General features: G+C 44.3%; 1 protein-coding gene across 2 annotated transcripts in view; it reads left to right on the plus strand.

Moving 5' to 3' along the window:
* PREPL (prolyl endopeptidase like) overlaps positions 1-23,127 on the plus strand; it is a 405,224-nt gene that overhangs the window by 359,067 nt on the left and 23,030 nt on the right. For both annotated transcript variants that reach the window (XM_085612773.1, XM_085612774.1), the window contains one exon: positions 11,331-11,454. In XM_085612773.1, the coding sequence (XP_085468899.1) occupies positions 11,331-11,454 (124 nt within the window). The remainder of the gene's footprint in view (positions 1-11,330; positions 11,455-23,127) is intronic.

Below are 23,127 nucleotides of genomic sequence, written 5' to 3' on the forward strand. Positions count from 1 at the left end.
TGCCAAGCTACCAGTGGGTTGAGCACAGGTTAATTAGGTGACCTTTATGGTTCACTTTGATAGGGATTGTGGTTGTTGCCTGAATTGGGACTTCTGCCTCACCCCCCCCCCCCCCAACTAATAACCTAACTTCTTATAGTTGTTTAGGGCATGGAGAGAGATTATGTGTGCACATCATGTGTGCAACTGTCTGCTGTACTTGCAGGGTGTTCTGTTGAGGTAGGTATTAGAGCACTGTTATGATGTAGTTTATCCTTTTGAGATGTGTATGTTTGATAAGTGTGTCTATTAGCAGTGTTTCATAGCAGGTTGCTGTTTACTGTCTTGACTGTGGATTTGAACATATGTTGCTTCATCTGTGCACTGATGTATGTGAAGTGCACAGTACAGTGTTGTTTATATCCATTTGGCTGCAGGGTAGTAGCCTTTGCCTGTTGTTTGTTATGTTTCCTATACTAAGTTCTCATGTTAACATGGTGTGTTCTGGATTGTATTGATTGAAATGTCTTGCCCGTCATATTGCAAATGTTTCAAGGTGTGGACTTGTGCACTTAGGGATTGCATACATCAATTATTACACAGTTTTTTTTTATTTTATTTTTATTTTTAAAAACATACTTTATTAATTTATTGAGCACATAGGATACTGTACAACACAAGCAAAACACTTTATTCTCCCACCCAATACCACATATGTCAAACAGTATAAATTGTATCCCAGGTTCAAAAAGTGGGAGGTCTGTGTCCAGTCTATGGGGACCCCGGTCAAGCAGCGGGAATCCCAAGGGCAAAACCATGTAGAGGTGGATCAGTATGTGGAGGTTATCCACCACTGCCAGAAAAACAACAATTGAAATCAATAAGAAATAACACAAAAACAAAGAGAACCCAGTTATAATAAACGACCTGATGGGTTAACATCCAACAGTATAATATGAATGCCCAAACAGTATCCCATCATCCTCTTTCTTTGCTGCTTAGGCAGCTGAGCCAAGGGTCCCTTTTCCATATGAGCTGTATAATGCGATTGTGTGTGCTCAGATAGGCCCTGCACCAAGGCCCTACCCTCATTCCTGTTCACTGCATCGCAGCACAGAGTCAGTAGGTCCTGTATGACTTGGATATTGGAGCTTGGTAGGTTTCCTTAACCAGTGGCCAGCTCCTACAGTAACCAAGGCAGGGCCCATGGACCCTTCCGAAGGCAGCTTCTGCCATTTAGATCTGCAGTGGGAGACACTTTTAGGGATGGAACCAGGCTCTTCGCACACTGCTCCAATTGTTCAGCACCTGATACCTACGGTAGCCCTTCAATCTAAGTCGTCAAGACAGATAGAAGGAAATAATAAAATATATCAGTTACTACTAGAGGAGGAGGGAAAAACTATTTAGAATCATGAAACCTCACGTTAATATTTACACCATTAATCTATTGAATTGCTCACGCAAATTATTTGAAAAAATATGTTTTCAAAGGGGTATTTTTAAAGAAAATACTTTCTTAAATTATTGATCGCTATGCTAAAACATGCTAAGACATTCACATAGAACTGAAATATGTACACCAGGCGTTGAGAGAATTATTATTTATCAATTGTGCACAGCTACTCTTTGGGGTGCCATAACCATGGTACAATTACACATCTGTTTGACTTCAGGATGTCCATCTTAAACAAGATTGATTCAACTCTCCTACATTGTAGATCAGGCAACAGGTTGAGATTGCAATTTCATGTACACCCATCTATTTGTAATAACCTTTGTGAATTCCTCTTTATACCATCTTCAAACACTACTAGAGCCCTAGCAAATTCTGCACATTACCCTGAATTTTAAATGTTGTTATTCCGTGTCATAAATTGCATATTTAGCCCGATTGTTCAAGCAAGCGTAGCTAGTTTTGAATTTGGCATAGCCAAGTGAGACGTGAAGATTTAGTGAAGTGAGCTTTTACACAAACTTGTTGCATTTTCATTTCAAGGCTTTCTCACATTCTTACCACAAGAAGAGCCAGGCACCTGCTCATTAGTGTCTAGCTGGATTTTCGATTTGATCATGGTTTCAGTCCTCCGCTTAATATATTTGAGACAAATTGTATAAAAGTAGTGTGAAACAACACATGATTTAGCATTATGTTCTCCAACTGATCAGATGATGGAGCACTGGTCTGTTGTGATTGTAAATTATTATATTTAATACTTGCATAATATTTTTGCATTAAACATGTTAGATAGACTCCCAAGAGTGCCTGATTTCTTTCACAATGTTTTTCATAGATTGTTTACTCCTCTCCTTCAGGGCTAGATAAACTACCCACTGAGAAAGTAAAAGTGACAAAATAAATAAAAAAAATATAAAAATGATATAAGGGATCAAAAATCAGGAGATCTTTTGGATACAAAATCACAAATCACTATCCTCAAGGAAATGTTAAGCATTATCTCGATATATCTTTACAAATACTGTATTGAATTACATCATGCCTTTATTCACTCTTAAATGGTCCACAAAGTTTTGAGCCAAAGGCACCCTTGGTCTTTTGAGTGGAAACTGGCCCCTAAGGTTGTGAGTGCTATGTGCAGGCTAGGCACTACAGTCCCATCGATAGGGAGGTGAAGAACCATCACCAGGAGCTGTGACCCAAGACCTCTATTGAGGGCAAAGTGTTGTTATGCCTGAATTGGATAGAAATGTGTGGTCTTTCAAGGCAAACTTCTCTAAGGGACTCAAGAAGGGTATCGACAGGTGCTGGCAAGTATATCAGGCAAACTGCTGATATGTCAGGCTCCTCACCAAGATTTGGGAGATGGGGAAGACTGCAAAAGAAGCAGGGAAGCAGATTGATTCAAAGGTACTTTCTGTGAGGGCCAACTAGGCCCAAGTGAACAGCACCTTTTTGATGAGATAGAAAGAAAATGGCCTACATCCGGTGATCAGTAAAATGGACTTACAAGACCCTTATCTTTTGTTGCCCATGTACAAACCTCAAAAAAGGTTTCATCAGTTTCTCTGAAAAAGGCAGGTGTGGGAACTCAAGGTTCGGCGTTTGGAGACCAAAACCAGAGAATTTACAGATCGACATTATTATTATTATTATTATAGAGGCTTTTATAACGCGCTCTGCTACTAAATAGTATAGTATCCTGGCGCGAAGAGAAAAAAGAAGGGGACAGATCGCAGTAAATGCAAGGGAGGAGCAGCCTTTAGGCATTGGTGTTGAATAGGTAGGTTTTTAGGCCTTTCCTGAAAGCCATGATGGAAGGGGCTGTTCTCAATTGCAGAGGCAGGGTATTCCAAGCTCTCGCTGCTCTAACAGAAATGGATTGTCCGCCAAGCCTGCTATATTTGAACTTTGGTACAGTCATTTGATGGAGATTGCTTGATCTGAGAGGGCGATTGGGGGCATAGAGAGAGAATCTTTTTCTCAAATAGGTTGGGCCTGTTAGGTGGAGTGCTCGGTATGCTAACACAAGAATCTTGAATAAGATCCTTTGTGCCACTGGAAGCCAGTGAAGGTCTCGGAGTGGTTGGCGAACGCTAGATCTTCTGGGAATGTTAAACAGCAGCCGGACCGCAGCATTTTGGATGACTTGGAGGCGATGGATCAGATAGGCTGGGAGTCCGCTGTAGAGAGCATTCGCATAATCCAGTCTGGATAATATCAGAGCGCGAATGACCGTCTCCTTAGCTGATCGCGGAAGCAAAGGAAGGAATCTGCGTAGAGTTTTAAGAGTGGAAAAGCAGATTCCGGTGAGTTTTTTCAGGTGATCTTCAAATCTGAGATTATTGCTGAACCAGATTCCTAGGTTTTTTGCAGGTCCACCTGTGTATTTAGGGCTGAGAAAATCGGTGGGCCAGAGAGAATCATAGAAATTATCTGGGAAGGAGCCGTACAGTAGAATCTCAGATTTGCTCTCATTGCACTTAAGTTGAGCCAGGGCCAGCCAGCGGAAGACCGATGATAGGCAAAATTGGACTCTCGTTGTGTCAAGGTTGTTTTTGGGCCATGTAAACAAGAGCTGGGTATCATCGGCGTAGGCCATAATTTTGGCCCCCAGCTGTTCCGCAAGATAGATAAGGGGGGTCAAATAGACATTAAAAAGCAGGGGGCTCAGGGTGGAGCCCTGTGGTACGCCAGTTGAGAGTTTTTTGGGAGAGGAAGAGAAAGGTGGCATCCACACTTGCTGGGACCTGTCATCTAAGAAAGATCTCAGCCAGCCGAGGGCAGGGCCAGTTATGCCAATGTCTGCTAGTCTGGTCAGTAGGAGGGAGTGAGGGACCGTATCGAAGGCGGCAGAGAGGTCCAATAAAATCAGCGCCGCTCTGCCACCTCCGTCTAGGCACTCCCGGATAGCCTCAGAGACCTCAACCAGGGCCGTCTCTGTGCTGAAGGCAGCTCTAAAACCTGATTGCGCAGGGTGGAGAGCTTGAGAGTCTTCTACGAATCGGTCCAGCTGTGAGAATGCAACTTTTTCGCATATCTTTGTTAGAGCTGGCAGTAAAGAGATGGGTCGGAAGTTAGCGGGAGTTTTTGGATCTAGGCCATTTTTCTTAAGGAGTGGTAGCAGTTTTGCCTGTTTCCAGCAAGCTGGAACTGTGGCGCTGGAAAAGGAGAGGTTCACTATATGCGTCACCTCTTGGCCGACTGTGTTAGCCAGGCCCGCAAGGACTCTGGCTGGGCAGGGGTCCGCTGGGGAACCCGATTTTAGGGTAGCCAGAATTTTCGCGACCTCAGTTGGATTCACTGGAGTGAAGAGGGCAAACTGATCCGTAGAAGTGGGCATAGTGGGAATGGGAGTAGTCATAGAGGCTGGGAAATTGTTGCATACAGTGAGCAGATCATCTTAGATTTTATCGATTTTTTCCACAAAAAACACAGAGAGTTCTTCACACCATTTTGCCGATGAGGCTAGAAGAGGGTGAGCGGCGCAAGGGGAGACAAAGCTTTTAACAACAGCAAAGATTTCCGCGCTGTTGTTGTTGGCCTTGGAAATACGCCCTTCATAGTATGAGCTTTTTGCCACTTTAATTGCAGACATGTTTCTTCAGGACTGTAACTTGGGGTTGAACTATTCACTTCCTTCATCCATAATGTTTCCAGGAGTGGTAGCTCAGACCAGGAAACCTCGTCAGACCTGATTCTAGTAGTTCCTCTCTGGGGGCGCAGGCATGGTTTCCAATTTTGCTAGTTCAACCCAGCTTCCTTTGTTCCTAAAAATTCTGCAAGGTCCACATGGTTCAGTGAATCACATGATAGGTGATGACCTTTTTTATCTCATGACCAGGCAAATTACAGGATTGTTGGCAAGCACTGGGAATTTTTTTTTTTTTTTTTTTTTTTTTTAAAAAAAAACCTTTATTCATCAAAAATCAGGGACACAGCTATTCAGCCGACAACCCGGAGGTTCGGCAGCTTCAAGAGAGCAGTACAAATGAGCGTCCACAGTGCACAGAAAGGAGAAGCAAAAAAGGTTCTATTTTAAATAAACACAAACACAAACCAAACCCAAGCAAGGCGAAAAACACTAAATACACCTGGTGATTGCCCCTCAGGGGAGACCGGACCCCCCTCGTCTATCAGTCACAGTGCTGTGATAAGAGGAAAAGGGGAAAAGCAGAGACCCAATAAGCCAATTAACAATCAAAAATATATACAGAGCTGGAAAGAATGCTAAGGAGAGAGCTGCTCCTCGGGGGGATCCAGATCAGGGGCAAGACATATGCCCCCCCTATATTGGTTCCACCGCCCCCATGCCACTTCCGAGGGCGTCCTCTAGCGTCTTTTCCCTAAACATACTCCAGTCCATGTTTTCAATCCACGCAGCCAATGTGGGGGGTCCCGCGGAGCCCCACAGGCGCGCGATATCTCGTTTAGCCACCATGTTACCCAGAGTCACCCACTGGGTCTGAGCCTCATCATGATCAGTAGGCCCCCAAACATTCAGGAGACAACACCGCGCCTCCGGCTGCATAACAATGCCCGTCACCTCCCCCATTACCGCATGGACTCTCCTCCAAAATTCCATGATGACACCACATTCCCAAATGATATGCAGGAAGGTACCCACCATACCACAGCCCCTCCTACATAAGCCCTCCTCAGAAAATCCCATACGAACCAGCCTTGGCCCCGTAACATAGACTCTGTGGAGTATTTTGAGCTGCACCAGCCGCAGACGCGACGGAATCGCGACCTCCTTAGGAGAGGAAACCGCAGACTGCCAGTCCTCGTCATCCAGCTCAAGACCGTCCCTAGTCCATTGATCCCGCAACCCCAATAGCAGGTCAGCCCGAATATTAATCAATTTCTTATAAATAAGAGAGATAGTACTCTCTGGCATATGGCCATCGAGGATCCGGTCCTCCAATGGAGAGGACTCAGGCACCTTCTCACCTTCCACGAGAACTGACCGCAGGGCATGATGCACCTGAACATAGCGGTAAAACTCGGATTTCCCCAACTCATACTCCTTCTGCAACTCTTCAAAGGACTTCACCCTGCCCTTAATCAGCAAATCTCCAACCCTGGAGATACCGATCAAGTCCCATTTCTCAAAGCCTTTTGTATGCCAAAGCTTCCCCAATTTTTCAGAGTCAAACAACGGGGTAGCAAGGGTGAGCCTATCCTTCCAGCCCAGCGAGTCAGTCGCCAACTTCCACACCCGCATCGCCACCCCAGTGGGCCCTGTGAGGGACGAGTCCAGCGACCTCGAGTACAACGCTCTGTGATAATTTCCGCCGCGCAACAACCATCGATCCATGGCGTAGCCGGGGCTTAGAGCCGGACCATAGAAACCATGATTAATCGCGCTCAATTGGGTGGCCCAGTAATAACGTCGAATGTCCGGAAGCGCAATACCCCCGTCGTACCACGGAAGTGTCAACTTAGCAATCGCTATGCGCGGCCGCCCATCCCACAACAACGATCGTTGGAGACTTTCGACCTCCCGAAAGTAACTGGCCGGGACCCAGTCAAGAGTATTCTGCAAGGCGTAGAGGAAACGGGGAAGAGACATCATTTTGAACAAGGCGGCGCGTCCGAGGAGGGAGATCGGCATCCTCCGCCAGCCCGCAACATCCCGCCGCAAACGCGCCAGGGGAGGGAGCAGGTTCCTCTCATACCGCAAAGTGGAATCAGTGGAGATAAAAATCCCCAGGTACAAGAAACCCTGCTGGGCAATCTGGATCGAACAAGTTCGCGGGACAGGTGGAACATCGCCACTCAGAACATACAGATATGACTTACTCCAATTGATGACAAGACCAGAGTTCTTACCAAAAGATGTCAGAACGTCACAAACCACTATAAGTGAGTTCTTGGGCGAGGCGAGATATAACAGGATATCATCGGCATAGAGCGAAATACGGTCCTCGTGATCGGGCGACCATCTAAGTCCACGTATATCCGGGTGCCAGCGTATCCACGCCGCCAGCGGCTCGAGAGCAAGGGCGAACAACAAAGGCGATAGGGGGCAACCCTGCCGGGTGCCCCTCCCCAGCTGGAACGGAGTCGACGCCCGCCCGTTTACCACAACACTCGCAAGGGGACCCTCATAAAGCAACCTCACCCAGCTCACAAAGCCAGGGCCAAAGCCGAACTTGGCAAGCACAGCCCACAGATATGCCCATTCCACCGTATCAAAAGCCATCGTGGCATCAAGAGACGCCACAATAGCTGGTTCTCGCAGCGTGCTCGCCCTGGCAATCACTCCATGAAGGCGCCTAAGGTTTAACGCAGTGTTACGGTGCGGGATAAAGCCCGATTGATCAGGGTGGATCAGGTCTCCAAGTACCCGGACCAAGCGGCCCGCCAGGATTTTAGCCAGGATTTTCGGCTCGGCATTAAGGAGTGATATTGGCCGATAGGAGGCACACTTGTCCCGGGGTTTACCGTCCTTATGTATCACAACAAACGTCGCCAGTCGCTGGTCCAACGGAAGGGACCCACTCCCCCGCGCCTCCACGAACATGGCGCGCAGGTGAGGAGCGACCCTATCCGGAAACAGCTTATACAAGTCAATCGGCAAACCATTTGGGCCTGAGGCCTTGCCCGAATTCAGCGCGCGGATAGCACCCGCCACCTCATCAACCGTTATATCTCCATCGAGGTCATCTCTATCTACGTCGGAAAGGCAGGGCAGAGCGATGTCACGCAGGAGGTCACACGAATCCTCAGTTGGCCTATCCGAAACCGAGGCGTAAACCATACGGAAATAATCCGAAAAACACTGTACTATACCCTCGGGATCAACAACCACCTCTCCCCCCTCTCTCGTCAGCTCCGGCACCACTCTATTAACACGTTCTTTTTTATCCAGCCACGCAAGGAGTTTCCCGGCCTTATCGCCAACATCGTACAAGCGACCCTGCTGTTCCCTACTGAGGGTCTTGGCGGCATTCTCCACCAGGTCCCTATATTCCGCTTGCTTCAAACTCAGATTATGTAGTGAGGCCGCTGTAACCTCCCCCTCCAGGACCACCTCTAAAGCCGCAATCTCATCCTCAACCTGTATAACCTCGCCATCTCTCCGTCGCTTGGCGGCCACTACCAAGGAGAGGGCCTCCCCTCTCAACACGGTCTTAAATGCTTCCCACAACGACACAGCCGAGTCAACGGAACCCTGATTGTCCTTAAAATAGTGATCAACTGTCTTCTGCAGCGCACTACGCATCTTGGGATCACGAAAGTACCAGGGGTTAATAGGAGCAACCCTACCCCCTCCCTCGCGGCCGACATCCAGCCGGACCCACACTGGCGAATGATCAGATATGCCCCGCGCCATATGCCTAGCCTCCGATACCAATGAGGCATGCGCAGCCAGAGTGAGCAAGTAGTCAATCCGAGAGAGACTACCATGCGCCCCGGAGTGGAAGGTATATTGGCTCTGTGTGGGGTGCCGGAGCCTCCAGCAGTCTACCAAGCCGAGAGTATCTATAAAGTCTGGAAGCCATTTCTGAGCCCCCCCCGGTGTCCCTAGGCGGGTACCTATCCAGCAACCCAGAGCCGCCAGCATTAAAATCTCCCCCCACCACTAGCATACCCTCCGGGAGGTCCAACAAGGCCCTACCCAGATCTGCAAACGTGGAGGCCTGCAGGGCAGGAGGGACATAAACCGAAACCAACACCAACGTTCTTCCTTCCCACCTCCCCGCCACCGCCACAAACCTCCCCCTATCATCAACAATGGTGGAGTCCACCTCGAAGGGTAGTGAAGCTCTAACCAGGATACCCACACCCCTGGAGCCTGAGGAGAATTATTACACAGTTTTTAAACAATATATTAGTTTTGGGCTTGACTTTCACGATCACACTCAACATGCCATCCATTACGTCATGTGAGGTAATTGTAGGTGAATATCTAATGTGCCTGGAGTATTGTAACAGTTGTACGACTCCTCATTTCTAGCTGTGACTTAACCTGAGGTTTTTGTTTCTGCACCACGTAGATGGCTGGTAGCATGAAGTAGTAGCAACATTTGAACAGTGGACAGACCTTTATGTGTACGTATTGTTATTTGTTGGGATACTTTTGAGATGTTTTATTACATTTTCTTATGTTTTTTTAAATGTTTAATTCCTGTTCGATGTAGACGTCATTTTGTTTCACCTGTGTCATTTTCATATGGCTTTTGTGCTCATCCAGGTGTAGTCTGCCTCTTTTCACCATACTCCTTCATTCAGTGGGCACCATTTCTTGCTTTGTGGGACGTTCGTACGTGTTCATAATGTGAGTGTTGAGTGAGTCTCATTGTACATGTTCTGGAAATGGCTGCTGAGTTTCCTTTATTGTGTAGTCATGCCAGGGATGGTTTTGTGGATGTTTTTGTTGTTTGTTCATTTGAACAAAGTGAGGCATTTTACGTTTTGTTACTTCTGATCTTACGTGCTTTCCTACTGTTCACATCACTATTCTGTGGCATACAGGATGTTATGAGGAATCAGAATGTGTGACTATTCTACAAGTGTAAGCTGGGAGCTCAGATAAGGTTTGACTGAGGTGGTGTTAGATTATCTCTTTGTGAGTTTCCATGCCTTGTACGTTAGGCTTGTAACTGAACTAATATGGGGTAATTAATACGGGATAAAGTACTCACTGCTGTACTTTACAAGGACACTACACGTCACAAAGGAGTTAAATGACGGTGATATAGAACTCCGAGGTAATTTTCAATATTAATCCCACAAACAACTTAAATCCCTGGTGTATTGCTCCTTCATGTTGATTGCAGGCTGAAGGGCAAATGTGGAATCTGTACTTCAAGATTAAACACACCAAAAGGAAGTTATTGCAAAACTAGAATCTGTTTAATGTAAATCAGATTTTTCTGGGATTGTGTAGAAACATGCTGAGATTCTATATTTTCTGCAATGACCTTAAGCATGGGAAAAATAAACATGCTGCCTTAAATACCTTGTGTATACTGATCACTTTTTCTTCTTAGAGAAACATATCAGAAGGAGGAAAAACAAGTTCCCTGTGTCCTTGTTTAAATCGCAGTTCTAATCATGATCTATGACAGACCTTTCATCTTGTTTGCTGTCTCTGGCAGCAGGCATTGTGACGTTAGAACTAAAATTACAGTAGAGCAGCTTGTCATTTCATTATTACAGGTGACGAGAGACGTTGCAACTCACCTGTATTAAGGAGATTCGAGAATGGCTTCTATACAAGGGTTGTAGGCTCCCGTGTATTATACTTTTATAATTCCTTCTCTATTGTCGGCATTCATACATCATAATAGTAACATTGGAATCAACCTTTGGGCCATTAAACTCTATTGGCGAGCCTTAGAACATGATGTGTCATCTGCTTTGTGCTCAGACTCTCTCCATAATCCTGCTCTTCAATAAAGTAGCAATCCAATGTTCTGTTGATTGTAGTTAATAAAAAAGGTCTCTCTTAATATATGGTTTGTTAAATTGTAGCAACCATTTGAAAATCGGCCTCCAGTAAAGTCATTGTTCTATACTGTCCATAATCAGAATAGCGAAAATTCCATTAAAATATCACACAGTTCTTGTGAATACTGTGTCCTTGTGAATAATGTACAACCTTCATTTAAAGCTGCTTTACTGTCTTTGAATAACCGAAATGAAGAAAGGTATATTGTATATGTACCAAAGCGAGCGAAGCAGGCAGAAAATCATTTTTTGCACCTGTTTAATGTGTACTGAAGCCGATGAAGGATTTGGAAAACAAGAAGCAATTAAGAACAGTCAATTGCCCTAAATGAGTGGTAACCAAATTCAAACTGCTTTTGTTTACTAGCTACATTGTCTTTAAAGTTGTACTGAAAGATCTAACATTCTATGATAAATATTTTTCTTTTAGAATTATCCTTCAGTTTTAATTACAGTCAATAAAGATGATCAACGTATACCATTGATTGGACTTCTAAGATATGTGATTCGGCTTCGTCAAGCTGTTGGGGATTACATCGCCTCCAATAATGAAGGTTGTTAACATTTTTTAAACTTTAAAGCAGTATGCTATTATTGAATGAAATTATAACTGTCATAATCGTTTTGCAATTTCTTTGCAAACCAATCAAAATGGTGTATATTGATTATGTAAAAATCAGCATTGCTAAAATAAAGGATACTTTTGGGAGAGTGCATAAAACATAAAAAGTGTTTTGTGAAACAGAGCATTGTGTATACATCTTTTCAGCCTTCCTATAGTTCTTGGCAAAGTAGTTAACTGTGTAATCAAATGCTACTTGCAATATATTGAATTCTTATTTTGAACAATAGCACAAAGAGAAATTGGGCTACCCAAGTCGGAGCAACCTGGGTAAGTTCAGTCATTTATAGGCAACAGTGATTCCCCTTTGTCACATAAGGCTTAGAGTACACTTGATATTAATTCTAAATACAGCTCAATCTTATGCAAATAAAGGAGTCCAAGAATTGTATTATGTGTATATATATATATATATATATATATATATATATATATATATATATATATTATCTACTGGCGGTCGCCAGTAGATAGTTATAGTTAGGACCGTGTTTCCATAGGAAATCCTCAACATTCTATTTAGAATAACTTTGGCACCGATTGACGAATCCTCGCGAAATTTTCAAAATAGGTGGGGCGGTCCGCTCCGCTCCTTCCCTGAAAGTCTCGGGGGGATTCGTCAAGCGGGGGCTGAGAAAAAGGGGGGGTCCCAAAACGCGTTTTCCCCATGCATTTTTCCATAGGACCTTTAGTCCAAGCTACAGCACGAACGGCTGAACAGAATTACTTGAAATTTGGCAGCGAGGTAGTCCTCAGGTCAGGGATGTGCCTTTTGCAGGGCTGGTGTAAATCTGTTCAGTATTTCGTGAGAAAATAGCATTTAAAAGCATATATATATATCTGTAAGTGCGCTCCGTGCGCGTATGGTAAAACTTACCATACGCGCACGCTGCCGTGCGCGAGCGCGATTCTGATTGGTTGTTAGATCTTAGTAAACATTCGAATCGGTCGAAACCAGGAAGTGTCGGCCGCCATTTTGTCTCTCGCAGTCTGAGGGGGTGAAAAACAAAGGTGGAGAACGTGAAAAGGGGGCAGGGTGGACAGTTCCTGAACCCCTAGCCTTAGTCAGGGGGTCCCAGAAGGACCCACAAGGGCCAAAATTTTCTTTAATTTATTTGCGAAAAATCGCGGAGTACGCGTAGCGTGCGCGTACTGTAGAAACGGAAAAATTCCGCGAACTGCGTAACGTGGGCGCGCGGTGCGCGAAGCGCACCGTGCGCGTACGATACGCGCACGGTGAAAACCATAAAAAAAAAAAAAAAAATACATAACTTAGCATTTAAAAAAATGGAGAAATTCACTGAAAAAACCATAGGTTTCACACACGTTATAGTTAGGAATTAGCATTTAAAAAACCTTGCAAATTCACTTAAAAAACCATAGGTTTCACACATGTTATAGTTAGCTGGACATTTCACTCGTGAAAAACCATTGAAATTCCCCCGTTATAGTTAGTGCAGGCAACTATAACTCACGCGACCACAATCCTCTGCTGATGACGTCAGATATTACATCACTGATGACATATGTGTCTTTCTGAAAAAAAATATTTGTAATATATGTATAGCTAAAAATTAATGGAAGAAGACATGGGTAAATAAGTGTCTAAATACAGTGATGTAATATCTAAATAAAAAAAGAAAGAAAAGAACAAAATGGCATTGTGCCGGGTGGGCTAGTTGGGCTGGTGGGCTGGTTGGACCCCAGGGACCCTCAGGATTCAAGGGGACTTAATCCCCCAACTTAAAACGCGCCACAGTGGTGAAGGCAGGGGGTGAGGCCTGATGTGACAAGTGTGCAAACACGCTCCGTGGCGTGTTTTAAGTTGAGGGATTAAGACCCCTTGAATCCTGAGGGTCCCTGGGGGCCAACTAGCCCACTAGGTACCTCCAGTAAGCGCAACAGAGTTGGGTTTGCTGAGAGGTTTAAAAAAAAGCGTGGCCTCGGACCACATCTCTGCAACGACTACACTCTCCACCAACCTCTAAACCAGGCCCTTAATCTCCCTGTGTCTAAACATTGAATCGGAACTTGGTTAATGTTACTGGTGCTCACATAGAGTGCTGCGAAACCTTCTGGTTGAGCATGCTATCTACATCTTTTGACTTGAGGTGTACCCATTTCTTGTTTGTGTCATGAGTGTTTGGGGTTGTGGGGTTTTTGCACAGTGTTTGCTAGAAACCCAGTTCTATGTTCTCACACCCACTAAGAAATCCAGGTTTGCACTCCAATCAGGAGCACAAGAGATTAGAGCTTAGAACTCCTACAGATAGATGGTCCCTACTTTTGTACACATGACATTTGGCTGTAAAAATACTGTTGAAATCACCCCACACATGATGAGCGTTCTGCATTAGTAACAAGACAAGATAGCACTGGTAAATAAAGAAATACCCATAGTTTCTTTATCATTAGAATAGAACAGTATGTTTCTTTAATTTGGCTAGGTAATGTGATTTAGCTGTTGAATGCTACGATTTGGTTTCAATATGAACAAATGCAACATTCAAATGTGAGCTGAAAACTATTTTAGTGGATTCATAATTTGCTCAAGTGATAACTGAGAGGCTTCATTTTTAACCCACTGTCGTTTAATCCATGATATATAAGCTTTTAGGAGAGAAGATATTTGCATCTATGTTAACAGAACGAACTTTTTTGCTACTGTGTGGGGTTGTGTTTTAAGCCCTGTCGTGTCACGGTCGATGGAGTACCTTTTTATTGGTGGGAATGTTGGAATAGAAAATAGTCAAACGTTGGTTATTATCTATTGAATTTTTCTCCATTTTAGACTTATAATTGTAAGCCATTGTGCAAAAAAGAATGCATTTTGGAAAATGCCTTCTGGCTTATGATAGTATGGGTAAGTCTTTGGGAAACGATGATCCAGGAATCACCCACTGTATGAAGACTATCTGTCTAAAGCTGAACACTGACAAGACTGAAAATGTGATTTTCGGGTAGAACACATCACCATGGAGCTCAGTCTGGTGGCCAACTGAGCTAGGACCTACACACACCTGGACTCCTATTTGCACAAATCCCACACACATGGAAAACTAGATATGGCAGTCAAGCCTTTTCCTGCATCTCCCTTAAAGCAAGGAATGACCTGCTTCTACACATAAGAGCCACCTCCTCACGTCTTGATTTCCGCAAGAAGCTGAAGATCTGACATTTTGAGTAGTCCCGCAAGGCCCTACGTGTGCCTGCTCAGCGCCAGGATACTATCCCGGGTGATAGTGTGCTACAAATCTGCATAAAATAACATAACATGAGCAATGTTAATAAATGACCCCTTGCTAAATTTTTGAATTTTTATACTTTTAAACATGTATTGCTGGATTCCTAGAATTGGAGCAAGGTTCTCAGAGCAGGATTCAGGAGATAAAACTGGAAACTGAGAGCAGGCCTCCAAGAAGTGAAACACGATTCCAGGATCAGTAACTATAAGGAGAAAACACAACCAGAGTAACTGGAGCATTTGTGATATAATTAATGGTAGGTTCAGACCCCATTATAATGTGAACAAACAGGAAGTAATGATAGAGGAACTAGAAATGAGCAAAAAAGAAGAAAGGTATGATGGATTGGTTAGTTGTAGTAATCCTCGATAGAAGGAGGCACCTTGGATAAAGAAGATTCACCTCACCCCAGTCATGTAACCCATGCAGAGAGAGAATTACAACATGGAGGCAAACAGAAGAAATAATTTAGAAGCCCAGTGAATGTAAAGTGGTTTAGGTAAATTTTAACGAAAAGAAAATGTGTTTAGCCCTTTCCTGGAGACTTTCAAGGAATGGACTATTCGAGGCATATGAGCTGTAGATCATATGCTGTGCATAGATCGCCATCTAGTGTTGGGTCCGGATGTTTGCACTTTGTTTTTCTTCGAAGAAGTCTTTCTAGTCACGAGTTAGGTGACTCCTCCTTTCGGTGATATTGTGCATGGGCATCAACTCCATTGTTAGATTGTTTTTTTTCCGTCATCGGGTTTGGACGTCTATTGTTGCACTCCGGTTCAACACCGTTTCTTTGGTTCACTTTGCCGCGCAAGATACTCTCCCACGACGATATTGATTTTGATCGTGCTTCCCTTTCAATATCACATCGTAATTACTTAAAATAATCTTTCGAACGGAAAGTTTGTGGAAGGCTGTCGGGTCGACCTGCAGTCGATGGAATCAACTCCCTTCAAATTCTGCCCTCGATGTCACACGCACCAACTCGCACGAAGTGTGTAATCTGTGTTTGTCCCCCGAACACAGAGAACAAGACTGCGACTCGTGCCAGGCTTTCTGCTCCAAGAAGACACTCCGTGACCGTCGGGCTCGGCGTCCTGACATGCAGAGCCAGCACACAAGCTCCATTCTGGACATTTTCGGTTAACAATCCGACGAAAAGGCCTGTGAGGCCATGGGAACCGAGGAGGAGCCGGTCGCTATTTCAGAATTCGACTCCGACCAAGAGGAGGACATCCCACATGGTCAACGTACCGTGAGTACAGCTCCCCCCTCGTCCTAAGAGACAATTCCAATTAAAAAGAAGGCGCCGGTCCAACCCTTGCCCTCACGCCCCGGTCGGCACCGAGATCACGCTTCTGACGCCACACCCTCTGGCTTAGCACTGAAGCCTACCAAAAAGCCTTCCGGCTCCGAAAGGACTCCCTCCAAACTGAGTTCTGAGCCCAGACCTTCGGGGTCGAAACACAAGTCCAGCGCCAACACCCACGATTCGGCCCTGAAAAAATCATCAGAACCGAAGACATCAGCGACAGAAATGCAGAAAACAACTACAAAGCCCAGTTTCAATGCCCCAAATGAAAAACCGGATCCAAAACAAATGATTTTGTATATCCATCCATAGACTAGCCTTATCACCACTAAAGTGACTCTCGACAGAAGGGCTGATGCAGAAGAAGAATATCACATCCCTTTAAAGAAGAGATCTGTTGGAACTAACCCTTCCCCTCCTATTCTTACTTCTTCACCACCTTCCCCTCAGCTTTAGCCAATTTCACCTGAACATTCACCACCACATACACCTGACAACCAGGATGATGGGGATGATGATCAGGATAGGGATGATGATCAACCATTACAAGACCCATGGGACAATTATAACACCAATTCGCCCACGGGCAATGATCCCAACCTGTATCCTTTCAGACCCTCTCCACCAGATGATAGTGTAGGCTACATTGAGTTTCTGAGTAGAGCCGTCAACTACCATGGGGTGCAGCTACATAAGGAGTCATTAGAAGAGGATTTCCGCTTTGAAACCCTCAGTACCACACAGAAGTCATCACATACACTACTCATGCTTAAAGGGATGGTCAAGCATGCAGATGACGTTTTTAATGACCCAGTTAGAGCTCGTATTCTTACCCCTAGAGTGGACAAAAAGTACAAGCCAGCACCATCGGACCCATTATATGTAAGGGAACAATTGCCACTAGACTCCCTGGTTGTGTCCAATGCAAGAAAAAGAGCCAACTCCCAGACAACAGGAGAGGCTCCACCTCCTGATAAGGAATCAAAACTTATTGACGCTTCTGGGAAAAGGGTAGCTTCTCAAGCAGCCAATTTCTGGAGCGTCTCCAACACTCAGGCACTGTTAGCGCGATATGACCATGCACACTGGGATGAGATGGAACAACTAATACAATACAATATTTTCCCCCGGAACACAAATCAAAAGCACAAGATCTGATTCATGAAGGGCAACGTATTGCTAACAATCAAAAAAGGTGCTCTTTAGATGCTGCAGACACCGCTGCTAGAGCTATAAACACTAGTGTCCTTCTAACAAGGCATGTCTGGCTCCATATATCTGGTTTTAAACCTGAGTTTCAGACCTCCCTTTTAAATACCCCATTCGATAAGGAACATCTATTTGGTCCAGTGGTAAATTCTTCACTTGAGAAAATGAAGAAAGACACTGAGGTAGCCAAATCTATGGGAGCCCTTCAGTCCACACAGGGTCGTGCTTCCTTTCGACGCTCCTTTTACCTAGGAGGTTCCAAGAACACCTCATCAGAGGCTACCTCCACCTATAAGGGCAATAACCAACCCTCTTCATCTAGGGGTTATTTCAGGGGAGGTTACAGGGGGAACAACGATAAGGGCAAGGGCCGAGGTTCAAACACGCACCTCCCCCGCCAACACAATGCAGTGACTTGCCTCCACTTCTCCCCGACCACTCAACACCTGTCAGGGGAAGGCTGCCAGATTTTTACCAATCAATAACAACAGACAATTGGGTACTCCAAATTATCCGTTCTGGCTACTGCCTGGAATTTATCAACATGCCTCCAAATATTCCACCAAAGCCCCACAAACTATCACCAGACCATTTACACCTCCTCAAACAAGAGGTTCAGTCTCTACTTCTAAAAGAGGCTATGGAGCCTTTGCCGCCCCAACATCACGGGTCGGGCGTATAGTCCCTTCATTTCCTAATTCCCAAAAAAGACGGTTCTCTCAGACCAATTTTAGATGTCAGAGAACTCAACCGGTACATTCAGTCAGATCACTTCCATATGGTGACACTTCAACAGGTACCTACTCTACAACAGAAAGGCGATTTTCTATCTACTCTAGATCTAAAAGACTCCTACTTTCATATACCAGTTCACCCTGCTCGTAGCAAATTCCTCAGGTTTGTGGTAGCGGGTCAACACTATCAGTTCAGGGTACTCCCATTCGGAGTCACCACCGCCCCCAGAGTCTTCACAAAGTGTCTGGCCGTAGTAGCTGCTCACCTAAGCAGACAATAAATTCATGACTCCCCGTACTTAGATGACTGACTTATCCAAGCCAGCACATACCAACAATGTCTGCAGCACACTTGCATGACAGTTCGGTTACTGCATCAACTAGGGTTCACAATCAACGTGCCAAAGTCACATCTCCAACCAACCAATACAAAAGACTACCTAGCCACCATAGATACTCAAAAAACTCTTGCTTTTCCCAGCTCAGCCAGAATTTGAAATATTTAGGCTTTAGTTTTCCGCTTTCAATCCAACCATTGGATTCCAGCTCGAACTTGTCATCCTGCATCATGATCGTTCCCCATGTCAGACTGCACATGCATCCACTTCAAGAATGCTTAGCCAGTCAGTGGAACCAGTCACAAGGTCTATTGACTGATCTAGTGTTGGTAAGCGGCCATACTCATCGCTTTCTGTAGTGGTGGAACACACAAAATTTATCAAAGGGACGGCCGTTTATAGACCCGGTTCCACAGATAGTACAGACAGCGGACGCGTCCCTCACTGGCTGGGGGGCTCATCTTCAACAGCACACAGTGCAAGGCTTGTGGAGTCAACAACAGAAGTTGCTGCACATCAATAACCTAGAGCTGCTTCCAATATTCCTAGCACTCAAAGCGTTTCAAACTCACCTAGAGGGCAAAGCTGTCCTAATTTGTACAGAGAACATGACAGCCATGTATTACATATAAAAACAGGGAGGGACACACTCTCTCCAACTGTCCCACTTAGCCCAAGACATCTGGAGGTGGGCCATTCACCACAAAATGTATCTCTTAGCGGAACACCTCCCAGAAGTCAACAACCAGATTGACGATCTCCTCAGCAGGCAGAGACAGCAAATACACAAATGGGAACTCCACCCTCAGGTCCTCCTTCCATACTTTCAATGTTGGGGAGTCCCTCACATAGACCTTTTCGTCATATACCAAAACGCAAAATGCCCAAACTTCGCGTCCAGGTATCCAGACCCATTGTCCAAAGGCAATGCACTATGAATAAATTGGGTAGGGATATTTGCTTACGCTTTTCCGCCTCTCCCACTCATTCCATTAATGGTTCAGAAACTCAACCAAGCGTCCCTGACACTAATCCTAGTTGCTCCCACATGGGCACGTCAGCCTTGGTTCACAACCCTATTGGAACTCTCAGTAGTTCCTCACCAGAAACTACGTTTTACACCCAATCTTCTCACACAGAGCCATGGAGACATAAGACATCCAGACCCCAGTCAACTCAATCTGGCGATCTGGCTCCTGAAGTCTTAGAGTTTGGCTATCCTAATCTACTGCCAGACTTCATGAATATTATCAAAGAGGCTAGACGTCCTACCACAATAGCCTGCTATGCAGCAAAGTGGAAGTGGTTTGTGATATACTGTAATAACAACCACATCAACCCGCTTGATGCTTCTGTACAAAACATTATATGTTATCTGTTACATCTACAACGTTCCAATTTAGCGTACACATCCATACGTTTACATCTGGCTGCAATGGCTGCATAATTCCAGAATAGACAACACCTATCTCTTTTTAGAGTGCCTGTTATCAAACCCTTTATGGAGGGACTCAAAAGAGTCAGTCCCCCGAGACATTGTTCTCACCAGAATAATGGGTCTACCCTTTGAGCCATTGCACAAATGTGAACTGCAATTTCTCATATGGAAAGTTGCTTTCCTCATTGCTATCACATCACTCAGAAGAGTGGGTGAGCTTCAGGCATTAACTATAGAAGAACCCTTTTTACAAATGCACCAAAATAAAGTGGTTCTTCGGACTAATACTAAATTCCTACCTAAAGTAATTTCTGCTTTTCATATCAATCAATCTGTTGAGTTACCTGTGTTCTTCCCTGAACCCTTCAGTGGCAGAACGTGCCCTACACACATTGGATGGGAAGAGAGCATTGCTTTATTACATAGAAAGGACAAAACCTTTCCGTAACACAAATATTCTTTTTGTCGCTTTTGCTCCGCCACACAAAGGCAATCCCATATCAAAATTAGGTATTGCAAGGTGGATAGTGCATTCAAATATGCTATGCAAAAGCAAAACAAACATTAACAGTTCCCCCTAGAGCACACTCTACACGCAAACTGGGGGCTTATATGGCATTCTTAGGGAATATACCCATAGATGACATATGCAAAGCTGCAACATGGTCTACACCTCACACATTCACAAAACACTATTGTGTAGATGTGTTAGCAAAACAACAAGCTAGAGCGGGCCAGGCAGTTTTACGTACACTATTTCAGACCACTGCAACAAATACAGGTTAGCCACCGCTTTGGGGGGTAACTGCTGTATAATCTATGCACAGCATATGATCTACAGCTCATATGCCTCGAACGGAAAATGCTACTTTCCCAGTATGCATCTGTTCTTGGCATATAGAGCTGTAGAGTTATATGCGCCCACACGCCTCACCACGTACCTATACCTGTTGCAGTAACATCTTACTTAGATATATGCATTCATGGGCATCTCCTTTTACTACTCTTACTAACTCCATTATCACCCTTGTCGGGAAAACAATCTAACAATGGAGTCGATGCCCATGTGCACTATCACGGAAAGGAGGAGTCACCTACCTCATGACTGGAAAGACTTCTTCAAAGAAAAACAAAGTGTAAACATCTGGACCCAGCACTAGATGGCGATCTATGCACAGCATAGGACTCTACCGCTCTATGTGCCAAGAACAGATGCATACTGGGTAAGTAGCACTTTCCTTACTACACCTGCCTCCAGGAATTTCTGTTTCGCTGCCCGGCAACAAACACCAGTATTCTTCCCTGTTGTGCGTCTGGATGGAAACAAGCAAAACAGTGTCGAGAAGATCCCAACCCTAAAGGGAACATAGAGTGTGTTGCACCTTACAGAAGTTAGAAATTAAGATTACAGCAGATGTGCTTGAGTTGTACCATCAGGTTGGGTATCTCCCATGCTTAGGCATCTGCTCTAAAATCACCAGGAGGATCAATAGTTTGAACACTATCATAATTTGGTACTACTAATCAATCAGAGTGTGAAGAGTGCATGATATTAGCAAGCAGTATACATTTTGAAGTCTCCAGGCATATATCCATTTGTTCATGATTTTGTTTTTGATAGCTCATGATGGCAAGCCAGGGCAGAGCAGCACGTCATCCATTTATTGATAATTATAGTCACTTCGTTGTGGAGTCTAAGGCCATGATCACCATCTAGAAAATTGCACACCCAGTTAACAACATTTGTGAAGTGTTCAGTATTTACCAGCTACACAGTTTCCACTGAATACTGAGTTTCAGACCTAAAAATGGGAATAATGTGCAAATTATATGTATTTTCCCCACTCTGAGGTGCACAAAAATATTGCTTTTTATAATATACCAGTACATTGTTTCCCAGCTTCTACCTGTCGAAAATCGTACAGGTTATATCCCCAGGTGCTCAGATTGCATCTGGGTTGTAATCCCATTCAGATACAAACTGGAGTTTGCTCCTGAAAAGGTAGTTGCCCCCAGATTGTGATTGGGGCCTAAATGTAGTATTAAAGCTAAGTGCAAATTTGGCTTCAGTGTAGTTCGCTCTTTCTCTCTCTTTTTGTGTTCTGCAGTTTTTTGTGGCGTTTTGCTGTCATGTAGTCAGGCTTTCCTGAACTTGTGTGGCTCATATGGAGGATTCTACTCCCACTAAGACCTGGTTGAGCTTGTTCTACTTTTTTCCACCACAGTTTACTACTTTTGTCGGAACGTTTATTTCCCCATTATGACTGTTGACATGTGCTCCATGTTATATGGCTTCACATTTATGACTTTAATTAACTAACAGATAAAATAACTTGAAACTTAAAGCCACATTTAATCCTTTATCATTGGCACTTCTTCCAAGTTTCCAATTTGGAGAGGCCATTTACCTTTTTAATATTCTACATGGAGTAGCTTCTTTAGAGTGGAAGATGATATGTTCATGTCCTATGCAGTAGCTCCCTAGTGTGGCAGATGTGAACATCTCGTCCCCCATCTAGAGGCAGAAAATCCCTCTGGTTGTTGCTTAAGAAGGATGATTTGCCTTTTTCAGAAAAATGTCAGGACCTGCTGAAAAAGCATCCTGAAGTTGTTTTTTTATTTTTGTGTGTGACTATTAGCACGCGCAGTACTCTGAAATTGAAAGCAGTCGGCATTGTTAGACGCGGACTTCTTTCAGTTTGATTGGTGCTCATATGGGAATAACTCTGAACCCCGAGCACCAATCGGTGTGTTAGAGGTACCATAGGAAAGGGGGTGCGAGCTGTGGCTAGGCTCCTACACAGGACAGGCATACAATTTCACAGTGCTAAAGTGGTTTAATTAAGGAAACCCTTAGTTCACCTTTGGGAGCATGGCCTCAGCACCAAAGCAATCCCCTGATGTGTTGGTTGTTACAAAATAAACCAATACAGTTTTAAAAATGGAGAGCTTAAAGATTCACGCCATGTGTAAGTAAAAAGAAAAACAATTAAAGATAAATGAAGAAAATTGACCATGGTGTTAAAAAAAGGTTATGCATTATAAGTCAGTGAACCAATAAATTAACCAAAAACATCTACTTTGCTCCTACAGATCCGATTGGCACACAGGGGCCGCATGGGTTTTAACACAAGTGGATGTAGTCTCTTTAAATATGATAGTTGGGGGCATTCTCTATTTCTTCCTTTGGACTTAAATATATTTTTGGATAAATAAAAAGTGAATTGGACTAAGCAGGACTTGAGGCTGTCCTGAGGTTCATTAGAAGGCTCCAGTATTAAGTATGATCACTCTGAACACTGGTTGTCAAATGGAAAATACTTTGTAAGCAA

The sequence above is a fragment of the Triturus cristatus genome, chromosome 6 (assembly GCF_964204655.1).
Source record: "Triturus cristatus chromosome 6, aTriCri1.1, whole genome shotgun sequence".
NCBI lineage: Eukaryota > Metazoa > Chordata > Amphibia > Caudata > Salamandridae > Triturus > Triturus cristatus.